The 19900-nt window shown below is 42.2% G+C and overlaps 1 protein-coding gene across 1 annotated transcript; it reads right to left on the bottom strand.

The window, feature by feature from the left end:
* Positions 1 to 837: 837 nt before the first annotated feature.
* Positions 838 to 18405, bottom strand: Rnf103 (ring finger protein 103). Its single transcript, XM_006991004.4, has 4 exons — positions 18047 to 18405; positions 16206 to 16345; positions 7206 to 7321; positions 838 to 3190 (listed from the first exon to the last, which is right to left on the bottom strand). Exons 1-4 carry the CDS (start codon positions 18270 to 18272, stop codon positions 1621 to 1623), a joined length of 2052 nt encoding a protein of 683 aa, XP_006991066.2. The 5' UTR covers positions 18273 to 18405; the 3' UTR covers positions 838 to 1620.
* Positions 18406 to 19900: the final 1495 nt, after the last annotated feature.

The raw sequence follows: 19900 nt of genomic DNA, 5'->3' as shown, positions 1-19900 counted from the left end.
ATCATCACTGGCTGTTTAAGAAACTGAAATGAGGAAAAGGATCATATAGACTCACAGGTTGCTTCTTAAATTATAAAGTGAGAAAGTATCCCACAAAGGAAAGACTTGACAGATACCACTTGAAACAAATTTAGAGCATTACCAACAATAAAACTACACCACATGCATCCTGATAATGTGTGAATGAGCAACACTCATGTCTAATCATGAAAGAGAATGAGAAACACTGTACAAGCCCATTTACTTGTACCATTACAAAACAGTAGTACCAGAAAGGATGCCAGGCCTGTGGTACAGGCCTGTATTCTTAGCTACACCAGAGGCTGAGGCAGGAAGATTGAGCTCAAGGCTTGCCTGAGCTACATTAAGTTCAAGACCAGCCCAGGCAACTTAGTGAGATGTTATCTCAAAATTAAAAAATAAAGAGAGGGCTGGGGTGTAGTCCAGAGTTGCCTATTATGCTGAGGCCCTGAGTTCAAGCCTTAGCACCACACAAAAGAACAGCAATTTCTCTGGAGGACAGGATGAAAGGAGACTAAACCCAACGGATGAGTTTTCTCTATAGTCACAATAAAAATGAAACAACGATATAAGGATACATAGGGAACAACGATTATGTATTAGATGTTACTGAATCAGCATTAAATTTCAAGGGTGTGATAATGATGTGGTGACTATGTAAGAGAAAGCCCTTATCCACAGGAAACATGGTGACTGCTTAGGGCCAAAGCATCATGATGATTCAAGTTTATTTTCAACAGGCTCAGGGGAAAAAAGGAAAAATATGAAAACTCTAAAAAAAGGTGATAAAGTAGATGTAATAAAATACAAATATGGTGCAGTAAAGAGAAATGGATATTTATTCTACTATCTATATTCTCAGCTTTCCTCGGGCACTGAAAAATTTCAAAATACATTCAGTTTAACATACAAGGCAATCCTTGTCTGACGAATATGCTAAATAATAAACTGTAACACTTATTTTTAACCGCCCCCCATGAAAGTCTTTCCTATCACAGCTAAGAAGCTGCGAGGTGGACCTCCACTACTCATGGCCAGTGTCCACAATGGGACTCCTACCCTTCCCCTCAAAATTGTTGCAATTACCCGCGAAATTAACAAACCAGTAAAACACTTACAAAAAGCAGTCACCTATCACTGGAAGACCTTTAACCTTCTGGTTTTAAAATAATTTATTTCATAGATCTGTTTTAATTTCATGTCTCAGAGCATACATTATTTAACCAAAAGGTGCTGGACAGAGATTGTAAAAAGGGAGAAAACATTTAGGATAAGAAAACAGCTCAGTTCCACTAGATTTGACCCTGCCTTGTAAAGTCTTCCTAGGATAAATTTCTACTATACTTCTTTTGTGCTTACAAAAAACATTAACTTCTGAATTTCCAATGCTGTAAATAAAAATTTTTTACAGTTTAGTAGTATGCATTCAATTGACACACAAGGCAACCAAATAAATTCTGTCATCAACATCACATAATGTGTATTTCCTGCCACTGCACTAACATTAAACTAAACTTCAAACCACAGAAACATTGTGACTAACATTCAAAAGGCAAGCTGCAGGATACTCGAAGCTTGTTAAGGACAAATTGCACATGGTTAAGATGGGACATCATCTGACAACAGCTGTTGTTGTGCGTATGGCTGCTTTTTCTTATACGAAGGCCAACGGCAAACAGGGCAACAGTGTCGGCCCCCAGCCAACCACATAACAATGCAATTCTGGTGAAACACATGACCACAAGGTAACCCCATTAGCAAACATCCATTTTCAAAATTCTCAAGGCAAACAACACATTCAGTACAGTGCAGTGTACCAGCAGGCCAGGTTAACCAGTCCGGTTCCATATCTTCATTAGTGTTATGGGAGCCATATGACCTCCCCTTCCTTTCACATGGGCTGGTCTGACAATATTTATTGGCACATGAACAAGCCCCAGCATCACAGTGGCTCGCTCTTCCTGGAGAACTGTGAACTATGCTTTGTTTATCTTCAAATACATCCTTATTATTAAAAGTGTCCATGTTGTCACTATCTGAGTCATTTTCAGTGTCTTGAGAACTCTCTGACAATTCTTCTTCAGACTGCACCCCAAGACATTTAAACCGCCACATTGGTAAGTTTTTAATATAATCAGTTGGTATCAGAGGGTGGAGCCAAAGGTCAGGGAAAGCTAACCGTTCCAAGAATAAGTCAGGATCTTCGTCCCAGTCAGATTCTACAGGAAAGTTCTGAAGAGAAGCAATCGGGTGGAAGAGGTAGCTGGTGTACCAGTCCCACAGACTTGATAACCATTCCAAATTATTCGCATTTACTTCATCATTGCTGCTGCGCCGTCTCTTCTTCTCAAAGTAATCAATTAGCAAACCATGTCCAAGGTATGTACTGAGAAACAGGGCTGGGTGTGAAGAATAAAACATCCAGTCTGCCCTTACCCAAGAAGCCAGTGTGGTTGTATTAGAATATCGAAGCAATCTTAAGCTATATTCATAAAAGCTATCTAAGTAAGGGAGCTGTAGAAAGCCCAACACAGGTAGCCAGGAAATAATTAATAGGGAATTGTATGTCCCTAAAGTGCTTATGAGAACCACAAATCGCTTGATGGTTGCTCCTTGTGTAATAAATAAGTCCATCCAAGCCATAAGATTAACTAGAACCAAACTCAAAACAAACAGATCATTTACTTCAGGCTGTAATGAGCGCAAAAATGAATCCATGGCCTGAAGGGATATAAATTCACCTGTGTGGTTTCCGTATCTGTAAATTCCTTCAGGAGTTCTAAGTATGTATGACGGCATGTTATAAACACCAATATCTGTCATATAACTCCTGTTGTCCCAATTTTCCACATTAACAAAAATAAACTCAACTCTTCCAGTAAATTTTATACTTAATGCAGAGAAGAAAGCTGGTGGTTGGTCAAGCTTTGCAAATAGGTATATTTTTATCCAGTACTGATCACTTTTATTCCATTCTTCTTTCAAATGCTCAACATTATATATAGTTTTGATCCGAGAAGCTGCATGGGCAGTTATCCATTTAAAAATGTGTTCTACTTCAATCTTGCGTCCACTGTACTCTTTTAGCATGACTTTCCCTTTAGATGTACTTGTCTGTGGGACAGACATAATGAGTGTGGAACGGACCCAGCCTCTTCTCCTGCAGTACCTGTAAGAGAGTAAACTGTAGTCAACAGTGAGGCTATTGCACAGCTTACATCCTAACAGTCTTCTTTAGGCCTGAAAGGGGCCCTTGTACTCTCTTCTCATAGAACTTTAAATAACCAGAGAGAGGCCAACACTTGGCAGCTGTGCCAGAACAAGCCAGCTTACTGTAGTCTGCTCTGAATTTCTGTTTCTAGGAAAAGAAAAGGTTGTACAAAGTATACCTAAAAGCATTTCTGGGCCAAGGAATCAGCAAATATTTTAGCATCTCTCATGTGCCACTGCATTACATGCTAAGAACCAAAGATAATGGGAAGTAATTTCTGTTCCTATAGAATTAAAAAATCCTATAAAGGACGCAAAACCACTATGAAAGATCAAAGAAAGGGGATATCACCAGGGGTTTGAGCAAAGGAAGATCTCAAGAAAGGTTTGGGAAATGAACTAGATCTTGAAAGATGGTTAGGAATTAGGTAGAGACAGAGAAGGATAAATGCTCCTCCCTACTGAGTGCCTAAGGTAGTGCAGTCTTGGAAAGGAGGCCGCCTTACCATTTCTCAATTAAGCACTACCACAGCCTGATACCCACAGTGCACTAGCTATTACAAAGTCAACTTTCCACAAGCCAGTCCAAGAGAGCTGCTCCAAGTTCCACAGGTCACTTTCTTCTCTCTTTAACGAAGACTGTGAAAAAGCTTTAAGACTTAAGAAACAAAGACAGGAAGTATACAGACAAAGAGATTTGGCCCAAGAATGAGCCTCGTTTCCCAGAGGAGTGAATGCAGAAGAGCGTAAGTACAATCACCTCTTGTTTACATTTTCTGAAGACACAGGAGACTCTACTCCTTTTGGTATCCAGTAAGTTCTTGTGACATTTGTCCCTTCTGAAAAACTAGGTGAGGAGAAATACTAAAAGGGAAAATAGCTGTTGCAATACTAGGGATAGATGATAACTGGAGACATTTTCCTTTATTTTATTTTTTTTAAAATTACTCTTTGCCCCAAACCTGTCATGTGGAATTTTATGATACACAAAATTTATCTTGATAAAGGGTTAAAAAAAAATCTACCACGTGGCTGTTTTGTTACAGACTTGAAAATAGGTTCCACTTGAGTTCTTATGTTGCTACTCAGAATACTGATAAAGTCAAAGATGCTACATTTTATTTACTAAGCACACATTCATACTTTATTAGGGTTAATGAATATGTTAGACATTCATAGAATCAGAGAGGAAAGTCTAGTTATGTGGCCTACGCTTTATAATGGTAACTGACTAATTGATCTCAGGAATACTGTGGTATAATTTAAGGTAAATGAAGATGGTATGTTGTCTTTCAGAGAGCAGGTTGATGAGGACTCTGGGAAGCTATCTCAGTAACTCTGAATCACAGATCCTGACTCTCTGCTTCTTACTGCGTTGATTCACTCCCTGAACAATGCAGATTCCATTAACATGAAATGGCTTGAAAAAAGACATGTCTCAAAAATTATCTCTATCCCTTAGTAATATATTTATCCAATGCAAAATAATTCAATAAGAATCTCGTTTTTACCCTCACCAAAAACACAGCAGGTAAAATGCATGTAGATGACAGCCTCCTTCAGATCTTATCTAAGGAGCTTTAGTGGCTAATTGCAACATACTTGTGATGACACATATGCATGTGTGGGTTTATGTGCATCACATGTGTGCGGGTACTCTCGGAGCAGAATATAATCAGACAGTTGTAAGCCATCTAGGTGCTTGAGACCCGAACCTAGGTCCCCTGCAAGAGCAGAAAAACATTCTTAATTGCTGAACCATCTCCCCAGCCCCACATCTCTACCCTTGGTCATTTTTTTTTATCTTCTCTCCTATAACTACATTCATTTCTGATTTGTATCATAAACCAAATGACAATCTTTATGACAGAAAGTCTTTCTTTGTAAAACAGGCAAGGTTTTAGTTTATTCATTTCTTCCTTTTATGTTTAGTTCAGAACTGATATTTTTAAGCTTCTTTTTGTTAGGATAATATTCTAAGCCGTGCGGTGGTGGCACACGCCTTTAATCCCAGCACTCGGGAGGCAGAGCCAGGCGTATCACTGTGAGTTCGAGGCCAGCCTGGGCTACCAAGTGAGCTCCAGGAAAGGCGCAAAGCTACGCAGAGAAACCCTGTCTCGAAAAACCAAAAAAAAAATTCTAACAAAAGAAAATTCCCTATGTTATAGCTTTCAAATTAAATCATGTTTTCCAAGTTTGGATAATAATCTCTAACACTTATAAACACTGGGTTCTTAATGTACATTTCTCTAAATACTAATCTAAAGGTATCCAAATGAAGACCATACTACATGCATACATTGTTTTTAAGAATTTTATATTACCATGTATCAGCATAAAACCCTTTACACATCCAATTCAAAAAGAACTTTTTAAAGGTCAGAATAAATTCAATGATAGTATCAGGAAAACATTCTTCAGGGTTTTTTGTTTTGCAATAGCATTTCACTACATGGGTTGGCTTAGAACTTGAAATCATCCTGTTTCTACCTCCCACTGGGAATACAGGCACATACCACTGTTTTTTTTTCCTTTATTTTATTTTTTTTTAAATTACTCTTTGCCCCAAACCTGCCATGTGGAATTTTATGATACACAAAATTTATCTTGATAAAGGGTTAAAAAAAACTACCACGTGGTTGTTTTGTTACAGACTTGAAAATAGGTTCCACTTGAGTTCTTTGCCCAGCTTATTAGTCAGTTCTTTTGGCTATATAAAAAATGTTTTGTTTTGTTTAGTTTTTTACCAGCGCCCACACTGGGAGGCTCACAGCTGCCTCTTACTCCAGATCGAGGAGAACACCATCTTCTGAACTCCAACTCCACCTGCACTCATACATGCATAGATACTCCTCTACACAATGTACACATAATCTACATTCTTTAAATTAAAAAAAAAAAGGAATAACAAGACAAGAATTAATGTAAAAACAGACTAATACTGAAGATGATGACAAACTAAATCACCCCATGTAAGAAGATGTGAAGAAAAATGAAACAGTGACAGGTAGAAAAGTTAGAAAGGACATATTTGATTAAATAAAATGACAAATCTGACTGACATTAGGGAGAAGGGCACACCTAGGGACAGTTGTAGAGCAGATGCGAAGTGACTAAGGAAATGCAAACTGAAGGTCTGAAGACTGAGAGTGGGAGTGTATCCTGTCACCCTAGCCCATGACAGAGGGAGGACAACAGTGAGTTCAAAGCCAGGCTGAGCTACAGATGAGAACAGTGATGTCATGTAACACGAAATCTAATTTGGTCTTTTAATAAAAAACCTGGAGCCAGATTTTGAGGTAAATGCTGAAAGATCAGAGAGACAAAGGAACAAGCCACTGCCGCGTCTTACCTCTAGGACTCCTCAACCTGAAAAGACAAGAGTTCCTGTCTCCTCAGGCCTTATATAATTTTCTCTGCCCTGCCATATTACTTCCTTCTTAGTGCTGGGATTAAAGGCGTGTGTGCTTCCCAAGCAAAGGCATGAGATCTCAAGTGATGGGATTAAAGGTGTGTGCCACCACTGTCTGCCTCTGTGTCTCTCCTAGACTGAGTCAAACTCATGTAGTCCAGGGTGGCTTTGAACTCACAGAGATCCAGATGGATCTCTGCCTCCAGAGTGCTAGGATTAAAGGCATGTGCCACCACTGCTTGGCCTCTATGTTTAATCTAGTGGCTTGTTCTGTCCTCTGATCTTCAGGCAAATTTTATTAGGGTAGACAACAGACCACTACAATGTCATCCACAGCTATCTGGAAGAGAACACTGAAACAAAAGGACTACAGACAATTCTAAGGGATCTCTCAGAAAATCAGCAAACACCAGTTATGCAAAACTACAAACATCTTGGTGATGAGCAGTACACTAACCATATAATTAGTTTTCAGTTCGGGCAGGTTTCTGGTAGTACTGTCTTTATTAAGCAAGAAAGACTCTGGTCAGGGTTCAAACTCTGAATTTCTTACTGCACTCACCTGGGATCACTGGAACAGTTGAAAGTGCCTGTCCGTATGCCAAATCTTGACACCTTTTTAACCATTTTCTCCCAGTGAATTTTACCCACCAAAGGACTTCTGTCATTTGCTATGACCTATTTCCCAAAGGAGAGAGAAAGAGGGAAAAAAGTGAAACTTTAATTAGTTAAACCCAACCATTCATATCTATAGCATAAGTCCTCTTTTGATAGAGGTTCTCTTTCTAGTTCTGGTTTAACTGAATCATCTCATTATTACTGCAATTCTTTTTTAATTGATTATTATTCAGTGTATATGTGCAGGAGGGCTACAGCACCCTTGTGGAGACCAGAGGACAACCCATGGCAGTCAGTTCTCTCCTTCTACTGCGTGCGTTCTGGGATTGAACTCACGTTGCCAGGCCTGTGCGGCAAGCAGCTTTACCTGCTCAGCCACCTTACTGACTCTCACAGAAGTTAGAACTGTCCAACCAGAAAAGAAACATAAGTGCAGTGTGTTACGTCCCATGCTCTAGCAGTAATAGGAGTCAAAAGCCTGTGAAAAAACTAGCCGTATTCTCTACCACGTGATCTATTCTCTAGAATTATGCTATACAGACAGAAAATGGCCCTGAAGTCAATTTCTCCTTGAAAATAATTTTTTAGAAATCCAAATAAAGCTTATAAAAATTATCACATGTGGACTTAACAAGTTCAAATTTCACATTTTTCAATGTCCAGTTTAGCCAAGAATCAAACACATGTTTTCTATTAAGTTATGCTTTAACTAAATCAATGCTACTCACAGGACTTTCCCCTCAGCAACCATGAAAGGCTCCAGGAAAACGAACAGCCACAATGAACTTGACAATCTTAAACTTCCACATCAACTGTGCACACAGTTCTCAAACAAAATCAGGTCTGAGAGAAATGGATTCTTTTGTTTTTATTACCCTCCCACCTTTTCTTAAAATTATGAAACAGATTATTTTTTTAAAGAAAGGAAAAAATTCTAAATTGACTTTCAAAATATTAATAGCTTCTCTATTAATGTCAGTTTATTAGTTAAACATCTCTTCTCTTTATCCCCAAATCCTCCTGACTTAATGGAGGCAGATTTTCACTGAAGATGCCAGTAAAATTTTTTAAAATATAAAAGTAATATAATACAATTCACTGGAAAGCCAAAAATGTCTAAAGTTTACATGAAACCATCTAAATTTAAGTCCAGCATTTATAGGCCTAAGCTATTTTCATAACTGCCATCTTTACCAACACAATTCAATTTAAAATTACAACACAATACTCTGGGGCCTCTAATCTTTCTGGCAAAAGAATCATTTTCATATTCAAAAATCCTCCAGGAAGTAAAACTCCAGGCATGTGTGTGGATGAGTACGAGCAGTCAACTCCCTGGGAGAGGCAAGGGGTGGTACAGCTACCTCCTCTGTGGCCTTTCTCTTGGGAAGTCTAAAATGTCAGGGGCATCACAGGTCGGGGGCACGCGGAACTGAAAATGAATTTCCTCTTTGCGCTACCAGGTCACCCCAGTAACTCCTACAATGTTGCTGATACTGATGTTCTAACACTTATGGAGATGTTCATGTATGTGTAACATCATGTAACATACATTTGATACTCAACACGTGCATGCAGATTAGAGAATTAAGTAAATAGTTTTGATAGTGCTTTTAATGAAAGTACTGGTCTTACTGAGGGAAACATGAGTTCACACATTCTCAGATGACTGAGGACAGGGTTTTAGATATAGGCGTTTTAAGGAGGTTCATGTTAATCACACTACCCAAGATGCTATTTACCCTTTTCTCTGGTCCCAAAGTATATTGCAAAGGTTTACCTGGAGAACAGGGCAGTCAAGCACGGTATGCTTCCTGCTCCTTTTTTTCTTGTGGTGGTGGTTCAGGGGGTGGAACATAGGGCACTAAGGGCATAGTAGGTAAATGCTCCACCACTCAGTCACATACCCAGCCACAAAGCAAGTGGTGTTTTCCTTCCTGTTACTTCTTAAGAGCCAATAGTAGTTCTCTTGCTTGTGGAGCCAAGGGACCTGAATGCACTTCTCAGATCTCAGGAGAGAAGTCTCTGTGAAGTACACAGTACGCTCTCTTGTTCTTTGTGCTCTCTTACTCTCTGTTCTCTGCACTCTCCTTCTCCGTTCCTCCTTTTCTCTCTTTTAAACTAACTCTTTCCCAACGTTTTTCCACTTCTTGACTAAAGCTCTAAAACAACCCAGGCACTTTAAGCCTGTGTTGGCAGTAACATTACTTCAAGGAGCTAAGCTAAGAGGCCTCTGTCAGTGTACACACAGCTCCAAGTCTCAGGGCATCTTTGAGTGAAGACCCAACTGTTCACTGTGGAAGAACCTTGCAAACTCATGACAAGCATTCCTGTGTTCCCAGGCACCTCCAGGGCTGGCAGGGAAAGCAGAAGCGAGTGAGGAGAGCTGGGCACACAGTTGATGAGCTCCATGACGGTGCTCAACCCTGGGGCCTTATTTACTCAGCAATCTGTTCTAGCATCTGCTATGGAAGAGTTTAAGGATCCCCGACGGAGAGAGAGAGCTGTACAAAAACGTGAAGTCATCTAAGCTCTTCATGAAACCCTTTTAAATGATTCTGTCACTGTAGCTACACAATTAGAAATTACTTTGTTAAAATCCTGTAGAGTTATGTTAGTCAACTCAAAGTTTTGCATACATTAACTTTGAAGGAGGTTGAATGAGCACTACAAAAATGGTAGTGTTTTCACAAAATAACTCATCCAGCTCAGTTAATGGCAAAAGCAAAATCTTCTAAGCCTGTCACTACCGCGTCACATTAGTAGGAGCCCCTCTGACTTACAGCTTATGTCCTGTCAGTATGCATGATCTGGAGTGGCATCCACACTGCTGGTCTCATTACATGGGGAAGAGAGAGTTCTCAGAAACTCAAAAAAGAGGCTGCATTCTCTATGGAGAATATTTCTAGATATAAGAAAAAATATGGACCAAGTACAGCTTGAATTCCAAGTCTCAAAGAGACCTAGCACCACAGGCTAAATGTGAGACAATCTTTCCATTCCTAGATGATCTGGGTGCTACTAATTAAACATATGAGCTGAACTAAACTATTTCAGCTTTCTACAGATGGTTCTACTTCTTATTATAAAGAGTCTCTAAAGGAATTTATTTTATAGCCAAAAGTTCCTTCCCCAGCAACTTGTCATCCTGAATGTTTTCTGAGTAAACAGAATAAATGGCATCTTGCTATGTAATTGCACACCAATCCTCTCAATCACTTAGATAGAAAGATGCCTATTTTACAAATATACTTTCAGCCGTTTTTTAAGCTGTTTACTTCTGATCAGAACATTTGGTACACCCTTGTTAATCCCCACAAATAGAGTCATAATTAAATAATAACAATTCCTTGGAATGAGAGTGGTGGGTTGACATTTTCTACATTTCTCAGTCTTTTAGTAGGGGTCTAGTTTCAAAATTGTAAAATATGTCACCTATATAAAATAAAAAATCAGAGTCAGTGATGGACAAAAGCCGAAACTGAATAGCACTTTAATTAACCAATTTTAAGCACACCCCCCCCCCACATTATCATTTCTCTAACTTCTGGCTAAAATCAAGTGTACTAATCTCACAGGCTTACTTTATGGGTAAACCCAAAACCTTTTTCAGCAACATAAAACACACGTGGCTTGCTGGTATTCTGCTAAGTTTGCTCTGTAGTAGCCCATTAAAGGGATAAAAAAATTAGAATGGCCCTAAACAAAACTCTTATCTAAGAGCAAAGATAAACAAGTTTAAAATCAGCTTCCAGCCAAATAGGAAATGCATTAACATACTACTTCAGTAAATAGTGTCCAAAGCTTCCCTGTACTTTTAGTCATGAAGTATTTTTTCACTGCTGTGCAGCTCCAGTGACTTTAAACTCATGAAGTGGGGCATCCAGTAGGAAACAAACAGCTATATCCCTTTTGGAGTCATGACAAAAGCCAAAACAGAGACATAGAAATGTCAGAGGGCAAGTCCCTAAAGGCCATCCCTATGCACCTTTTCCATTTCAAAAGCCTGTCTACCTTGCCATTTGTCTCTCTAACCAGCAACACTTTGAAACAAAATAATCACCTTCTATTTTTGGTGCCAAGGAGACTGACCAGTGGTGGAATCAAAGAATCCACAAAACTGGGAAATAAATGGCTAATGAGAGACAGGAGCTTAGATTAGGGACAAAGCAGGAAATTGTAACTTTGTGTACCAACTGTGCCACAGCCCACAAAGAAAGAACTTGATTCTGTGTGCATTACATTGGTAAAGATGTCACATGGATTCTGCTACCTTTAAAAATGAAAATTACTTCTTGTGATGGTTGGTGGAAGGAGAGAACCAGCTCCTACAAGTTGTCCTCTGACCTCCACACATACAAAAGACAGATGTAATTTTAAAAAGTGGGGAAAGGCAGGGGACGAGATGGCTTAGTGGGTAAAAGCATTTGTCTGGCAAGCCTGGTGCCCTGAGTTTGATTCCCAGAACCCACATGAAGGTAGAAGGAGAGAACCAACTCCAGAGTTGTCCTCTGGCTGTCACACATGTACCAGAGTGGGCACACCCTCCCACACATCATACATGCACACAGACGATGATGACAGTGATGATGATGATGATGATGATGGCAGTGTAGGTTTTAAAAGAGAAGGTGAGTGGAGCACCAGCATCTCTCTCTGCTCCCTGACTGTGGATGAAATGTAACTCGCCACCCACACTGCTGCCGCCATGCTTTCCCCTTCACGGTGGCTATATCCTCCTCACACTGGGAGCCAAAACAAACCCTCCCTTCCTAAACTGCTGTCATCAGGTATTCGGTCCCAGCACCAGGAAAAGTAATACAGCTCTGTTCTCCAATATGCTCAAGCAGAGAGGAAACACAGGGAATCCAGCCCGACAGGCTGAAGACAGAAGTGGCCAGAACCAATGCAGTGCAGTCAATGAAAATATTCCTCATAAAAAAAAATATGGAAAAGAGCCAACAGCATAGCCAGCTTCTTTCCAAATACATAAAGTGGAAGACTAGCATGATAGCTGACACCTATTATTCAGCACTCAGAAAGGTGAGGCAGAAGACTGCTAATGCTTGGATTACAAAGTTGAGAACCTGCCTCAAAACAGACGACAACAACAACAACAACAGAAAACAAAAACAGAAGCAGAAAAGAACCATAATTCAAACTGTAGAAAATGTATTCCTGAAAGCTATCTGTGACAGAAGACTGGATTAATTTGATCTGGAAGAAGAATACAACCAACCAAGAGAGCACTACCTTCTGTTTCTAGCAGATACTTTAAGTTTTTTTAAGCATAGTTTAAAACACTAACTAAACAAATCAAAACCCCAAAATAACTTTGAAGCTTAAAGGAGGTGCCTGGCCAATAGGCTTAGCTGGTCAGCTCCCCGTGCCAAGGGCAGGGTCTCAGGCTGGTCAGCTCCCCGTGCCAAGGGCAGGGTCTCAGGCTGGTCAGCTCCTCATGCCAAGGGCAGGGTCTCAGGCTGGTCAGCTTCCCATGCCAAGGGCAGGGTCTCAGTTTGGTCAGCTTCCCATGCCAAGGGCAGGGTCTCAGGCTGGTCAGCTTCCCATGCCAAGGGCAGGGTCTCAGGCTGGTCGGCTCCCCATGCCAAGGGCAGGGTCTCAGGCTGGTCGGCTCCTCCTGCCAAGGGCAGGGTCTCAGGCTGGTCGGCTCCCCATGCCAAAGGCAGGGACTCAGGCTGGTCAGCTCCCCATGCCAAAGGCAAGGTCTCAGGCTTACTTTTCTCAGCTGTCAATGCTGACCAGATAGACTAGCTATTTGACAGATGTCAGTCACTGGCCACAAAGAACAAAGCCAGACACTGGAAATCAGTGCAAATTTTGAGTATCACTGGAAAAACTGTGTCCTACTGCACTTTTTCCTTATGAAGAAACCCACATAAACACATTCCACCTTTCTTGGGAGGTACTTTTCAACTGTGAATACATGCTTTTAAAATACTCTGGGAGAAGGTAATGTAGAGACTAGAAGCTATAATGGCATAATATATTTACATCATCACTTATTACTCACTTTGTTCAATGGCCACCTTGTAAAAAATTCTTCATTATTCTATCTCTTTGGTCTGCTTCTTTTTCCTCTTAGAACTTTCAACTTATTGGTCGTATTAAATACTAATTTATTTGGTGTCTGATTCTCACAGCTGGAATGTGAGCTATCTGAACATAGCCCTGGGTATCTTCTGTTATATCTCCAGGTCCTAGAACAGGGCCTGGCACAGCCATTTATGAATGGGTTAATTTTGTCATATATTAAGGGATTTAATCCATACATATCTTTAGTTAAGACATCAAAAAATAGGTAAGTGGGGCTGGAAAGATGGGTCAGTGGGTAAGAGTACTGGCTGCTCTACCTGAGGACCTAGTTTTGATTCCCAGCACCACATGGCAGTTAATAACCATCTGTAACTCTAGTTCCAGGGGTTCTGACACCCTCTCTGGCCTCTGTGGGCACCAGGCATGAACATAGTGCCTAGACATAAATGGGGCAAAACACCCATACACATAAAATAATCTTTTATATAATAAAAATAAAAGTCTTTTTTTTTTTAAAAAAAAAAGATAACTTAAAAGTGAAGACTATCCTGCTAACCAGTCAATCATATCTATCTATCATTTACAGGCAGGATCCTGGATTTCAAAGCAATTCCCAGGCCCATGTCCTGGTTCTTCTGAGTTCCACAGGTGCACAGTGCCTTCTTCACCATTCATTTGCAGAGAATCAATTCATGGGAGTGATAAACATTTAGGCCATGAATACACAGTGATGGATCTGGCTATTCAAGTCTATCTTGTTAGGAGATCTAAAATTATCAAAACCAATAAACCTTCCTTGGCCAGATTATTAGAAATAAGTACTGGGGGAAAGAAATAGAATAACAATTTCTTAAAGCTTTAAAAGAGATAGCTGATTTTTTTTTTCTTTCAATATTGGACATCACATCCAGTGCTTCATGCATGCTAAGCAAATGTTCTACCACTGAGCTATATCCTCGACCCTTTCACCGGATTTCTTACATCAAAGAACTAAGACAGAAATAACTTGAATTGACTGGGTCGTGTACAGACTAAATCCAGACCCTCTCAGGTTCTACCTCTGCTGATTATCAGAAGGTAAAAAGTCAGTGCAGTAGAAATGTACTATAAAGGGAAAGCCGGGGTTATCCAGTGAAATCTCCACACAATTACCAAAGCTCACCCTTTCAGCACAGTGCATGGCAGCGTCATTCCATCCTCTTTAAATGCATATGGACTTGAGGCCAGACACAGAGAAAACCTACTTGTTTCCAGTCCCACTGCAAGCCATGACAACACTGGGTCTCCAATTAAGGTTTCTGAATTCAAAACTTATTTTAAAACCAAATCTTGCAGTCTTTGTTCTCAGAAAGTAACATGAAGAAGCTATTTGAATTTTCATACCCTAAATCAAAATTTGTCACCAGCAAAGTGAAAGGTCAAAAGCACTGAGGAAACGGGAGGGTATCTGTATGAACTGCCAATGGGTAAATAAAAACTAGTCTGAAGAAAGAAAAACCATCAGAGGATCTGAGATCTGATCCTAGTTCAGGTCCCATCTCAGGGCTTCAGCAAGGTTAGTCTGACAGGACTTCTGAGGCTCAGCTATCCACACTCCATTCCTAATGTTGGCCACATTCACGCTTCTAGTCTACTTGCTGTGTTACTGTAAGTGAAGACAGATTTTAAAATTAAACTGAGCAATATTTAGGATGACATTACATGCTCAATATCACATAATTATTCTAATTTACATGGTTACATTAATGTTAATGTGCATCCACTTACCCTAAACCATGCCATGAAAAGCATGAAAGATAATTTTTAAGGCCCTTTACAGCTTGAAATTTCTAATATACTAATTAAATCTCACAGTTTTGATATCATAAAAACTATTTCATCACCATAAACAAAACAATGCCTGCTCCCCAGCTCCCCAGGACAGCTGAGTTGTCTACTTAGCTGAGCTGCTGATTCCGGGCTGGTTTGCAGAGCTGCCATTCAAAGTGGGCTACTTGCTAATGCAGGGATTTCTTTACCTTACTTTAGTGTTCTTCCCTCACATACTAAAGTTATGTGGACTAATGAACTCAAAACTAGAGTTAAAAGAAACATAAAAATAGTGCACACTACTAAACAAAAGGAATACACGTAGGCTGGAGAGATGGCTCATGGCTAAGATCAGTGGCGGCAGCCAGGCGATGGTAGTGCATGCCTTTAGTCCCAGCACTCGGGAAGCCGGTGATCTCTGTGAATTCGAGGCCAGTCTGGTCTACAGAGCAAGTTCCAGGACAGGCTCCAAAGCTACAGAGAAACCCTGTCTCAAAAAAGCAAAAACAGTGGCAGTTCTTCAACTCCCAGCATCTACAAGGCAGCTCACACAACTGTCTGTAGTTCCAGTTCCAGGGGATCCGACACCCTCACACAGACATGAAAGCAAAACACCAGTGCATAAAACAAAGGGGATATACACACATGTTTCTATACATTTCTTTTTGCTGATTCTCAAAACAACTCCCTTTCTCCAGTCTTTCCTATTCTACTCTTGAATTTTCACTTTTTTTTTTTTTTTTTCAAAGATAGGGTCTCATGTATCCTAGGATGACTTTGAACTCACTAAACAGCTAAAGAAGACCTTGAACTTCTGATTCTCCTGCCTCTACCTCCAGGTGCTGGGGTTTAGAGCACCATGCCTTGTCTAAGTGGTGCTAGGGGCTGAAGGCAGGGCGTCATGCACAGTAGTACATTACCAACAGAGCCGCATCTCCTGCCCTAATTTTCATTATCACTGCTTTGACAAACCCTGTGAGAACTGAGTTTTGCCTAGAAAGCATGACAACAGCAGTGTTACTCGGTGGTGAACACTATTTTGGTGTAAATACAGTTCATCAAGTATTATCGCTCTTTCTACCTGAACAAGCCAGATGCCATCTTTTGTATCTTCCACAAGCTCATAGAAGTGCATTTCACCACTGAAATTGGTACTAGAAACAGACTCAGATGCCTCTTCTTCCTTGAGAGCAGAATAGAGTTCACCCTCCATCAAGTCACCTGAAGGAAACAAAAAACTCTGTAAGATTTCAAAAATCCCATGTTCCCAACTTCAATGATTAATTCCATTTTCTATCATGAAAAACCATACTATTATATGTTCATTCTATGGAAAAAAGAACAGCACCTGAATATAAGGTTCACACATCAGCAAAGAGTGAAGAGACAAAAATCCATTTCTTATAGTTCTAATGGGGTCATCATATAGCTTGTTAGTAGTACATTACCAAATTAGACCAGTCAAAAAAAATCAAACTAGTAATCATTTAATTTTACATAAGTCTGTGCAGGTTTCACATTTTTCAACAGCCTAGTTTATGTGTTCTGACTCAAAAGATTTAGAAGTGGGTTCACAGAACTTGCCATCAGCCTGCTTAAAATAGCAACAAGATTTTCATGTGAGTGGAAGATAGAATGTTTATCTGTCAGAACAAACCCCACATTCATACACAACTTTACAATGTTTTACAGTTAGATTGCCATACCAAGACTTTTGTTGTGGATTCCTTGTACATTTCATATGACAACAATTATAGGCTCAAAAGGCAGCAAAATACCTAACCTAAAGCTCAAAGGGGAAAAGGCATGATCAAATAACTGTATGAGATAATAATTTTACTTTGGTCAACCCACTTCCCTCCCTCAACAACCAATGGCAGCATAAGCCAGGCAGCAAACAGAGGTAATAACAATACACAAGTTGAACAATGTAGCCCTTATGCAAAGGATCCCTTCCCTCTACCCTATTGGTGAGATGAGTTCTATAACCCTTATGCTATAAATCCACAAGTGTTGGACTGCTATAGTCTGTATTCTTGCCTATTACACTATAGGTCAAGATAGTACTACATACAAAAAGAATTACCTTGTAAAAGGCCCAGCTAACAGATATACGAATACTATCTAAACAGAGACATTTTCTTTGTACAGCAGTGAAACAAATTAACTGTATTTCCCGACCCAATTCTAAAACCCCAAATTAATGGCTACTGGAAATACATTATTTGTCATTAAATATTCTTTCAGCACTATTTCAATTCTCTTCCTCAACCTATTAAGTGACGCAGGGATGCCTGGGACACATGACAAGAAAGGTATACATTCAAAATTCCCTAATAAAAACTGTAATCCCGCAAGAAAATATGAATTCCAAATAAGGCCAATAATCATACCAAATGCTCACTGCATATAAATTTTAAAGAGAAAATGTGCAACTTGTACACCTTACCCATACTTAAACACCTAATTTACATGTAAATCGTAGGTCCACGTGCCTCTTTGTTACTATTTTAATGATGTTTTACCCTCCCCGTAGCTTGTTTTTACTATGGAAGCAGATGCTGCTATTTACAGATCCATTTTGGAGTTTTTCCTCTCCCTACATTTTAATCAATTTCAAATGACGTTGCTGAATTCTGGGATAAATCATTCAATTTAACCATTTTTTTTTTTTTTTTTTTAAAAACTGCATTTTCAAACTGTCATTTCCAAAGAACCTTTGAAACACACCAATACACCCACTGGCCCCATTTTCAAAACCCGGATTTACATATTCGTAGAAAATGTGGTCAATGAAGACCTGGCAAGCTCTCCGGAGCAGTCTCCTTGACCATTCCGGGGACCTCCTCATTCCAGGGAGTGGGGTGTGGGGGGGAAGAGAGCCAGGACAGCGAGGGCGACCTCGGGGAGCCCGGCACTTGCCTGACTTCTCCACCAGCTCCCGGACATCTTTCTTCTCGGGCAACCCGGAGTAGCCCAAACCTCGACACTCCAGAATGGTCTTCAGCTTCTTAAAGCTCAAAGCCACCGGATCCACCAGCTGGGTAGCAAAGATGCCAGTCTCATACCACACAATGGCCTCGAAAAACCTGGCCAGGACGAACAGGACCAGGAAATACAGGAGCAAGAAAAACAGCTTCAGCCACATCTTCGGCCTCTTGGCGTCGCCGGGAGCCCGGGACGCCGCGGACAGGGGAGGGGGTCGAGTGCGGGCCGACGCAGCGCAGCCTGGACGAGGGCAGCTCGGGCGCGCGGCGGTGGCGGTCACCGGCGGGCCATGCCCGCGGGGAGGCAGGTGGATCGCGGCGGGCGGGCGGGCGGGCGGGCGTGCGTGCGGCCGGCCGAGGGGACCGGCGGGGCACGGGCGCTGCTGCTGTCCTTGCGGTCAAGAGCCGAGGAAGGGACAAGGGGGGACGCTCAAAAGCACCCCACCCATCGAGCAGCGGACGGCGGGGAGCGGGCGGGAGCCAACCCGGGGTGACCCCGGAGACGAGGCCCGAGCCCGCGGCGGCTCCGAGAGACTGCGGGCGGGCGGAGGGCGGTTGGGGCCGGGTTGCGTGGCCGCGGTCGGGAGGGCGCGGCGCTCGGCTGGGCCAGGCCCGGGGCCCGGCGCGCCCGGCGCGGGGAGGAACGGGCGCCGCAGTGCCGCGCCGAGCGCCCAGGCTTCAGGCCCCGGCGGCCGCCCAGGCCCGGCAGGGGCTCCAGGTTCCCAGGCGGCGCCTCTTAGGCCCGTGGCCCGCGAGGGGGCGTCGCGGCGGCTCCTGCAGAGGAGGATCCAGAGCGCGAGGCGACTGTCGTGAAGGGGGGGAAAAAAAATAACAACGCTAGGCCCGGACGCGGCTCTCCCGGACGGCTTCCTGTCAGCTGCGTCGCTGCGCGGCGCCCAGCCCCGAGCGGATCCGCCGCGCCGACCGCGGCCGCCGTCCCGCCGCCTCCACAGGCCGCAGCCGCCGCCCCCGGAGCACTGGACGGGCTGCAGCCCGGGCCCTAGTCAAGACATAACAAGTGACGTCGGCCTCGGGGCGGGGCCTCGGGAGGGGCGGGGCTAGAAGCTGCAGGATGCCGCCGTGGGAGAGGGAGAGGGGCTGCCGCCACCGCTGGAAAGGCTGGCGCATGTGTCGCCTAGGTGAGTTAGTGTGCCCTGGCGGTCCCACCCCTCTTATCTGCAGATGTTTAGTCATCGACGTCAGCCCCGGGATTGGACCTTGGACCCTGCGGCACTGTGCAAGTTTGTGATGTGTGTGAGAAAATAAAGGCAGCCAAGGATCTTCGTTTTTGTTGTGTTTTGAGACAGTGTCGTTTTGTAGTCCTGTGACTGGCCTGGAACCAATCTGTAGACCAAGCTGGCCTCGGAACTCAACAGAGATCTCCTGTCTTGGCTGGAGTGCTGGGATTGAAGACGTGCACCACCACGCCCACCCCAAATCATCATGATCTGTAAAAATTGGAGCCTGTGTTTTAAGTCGAGTCCCCCTGAATTCACTGGGGACTTTTTTTTTTTTTTTTTGGCACAACTGGCTCGAGGTGCTTGAGGTGAAACTCCAAGAACAGTTCTTTGTCTACCTCTGCGTTAGAATGTGTAGAATTTTCACACGCGTGTTGGACGAGGCTTAGCCGAGAAAGAATGTTAGCATAAGACCCAGTTGTGACTAGCTGTTACAGTGTCCTCCTCAGGGTACTGAAAAGTAGACACGGAGGCCCTGAGTTCTCAGGACAAAAGTTGTTAGGCGAGGATAGGTCCAGGTGCAAAGGTCTGTGTGTTTTAGCCAGCCAGAG

This window comes from Peromyscus maniculatus, chromosome 3, assembly GCF_049852395.1.
Source record: "Peromyscus maniculatus bairdii isolate BWxNUB_F1_BW_parent chromosome 3, HU_Pman_BW_mat_3.1, whole genome shotgun sequence".
In the NCBI taxonomy this organism is placed as follows: domain Eukaryota; kingdom Metazoa; phylum Chordata; class Mammalia; order Rodentia; family Cricetidae; genus Peromyscus; species Peromyscus maniculatus.
This window is presented reverse-complemented; position numbering and strand designations above follow the sequence as displayed.

Coding starts and splice junctions, on each gene's coding strand:
- Rnf103 (XM_006991004.4), bottom strand. CDS start 18,272: ATGTGGCTGAAGCTGTTTTTCTTGCTCCTGTATTTCCTGGTCCTGTTC. Junction 7,322..16,205: donor ATGGCATCTGGCTTGTTCAG/GTAGAAAGAGCG, acceptor TTTGGGAAATAG/GTCATAGCAAATGACAGAAG. Junction 3,191..7,205: donor AACTGTTCCAGTGATCCCAG/GTGAGTGCAGTA, acceptor ACTCTCTTACAG/GTACTGCAGGAGAAGAGGCT.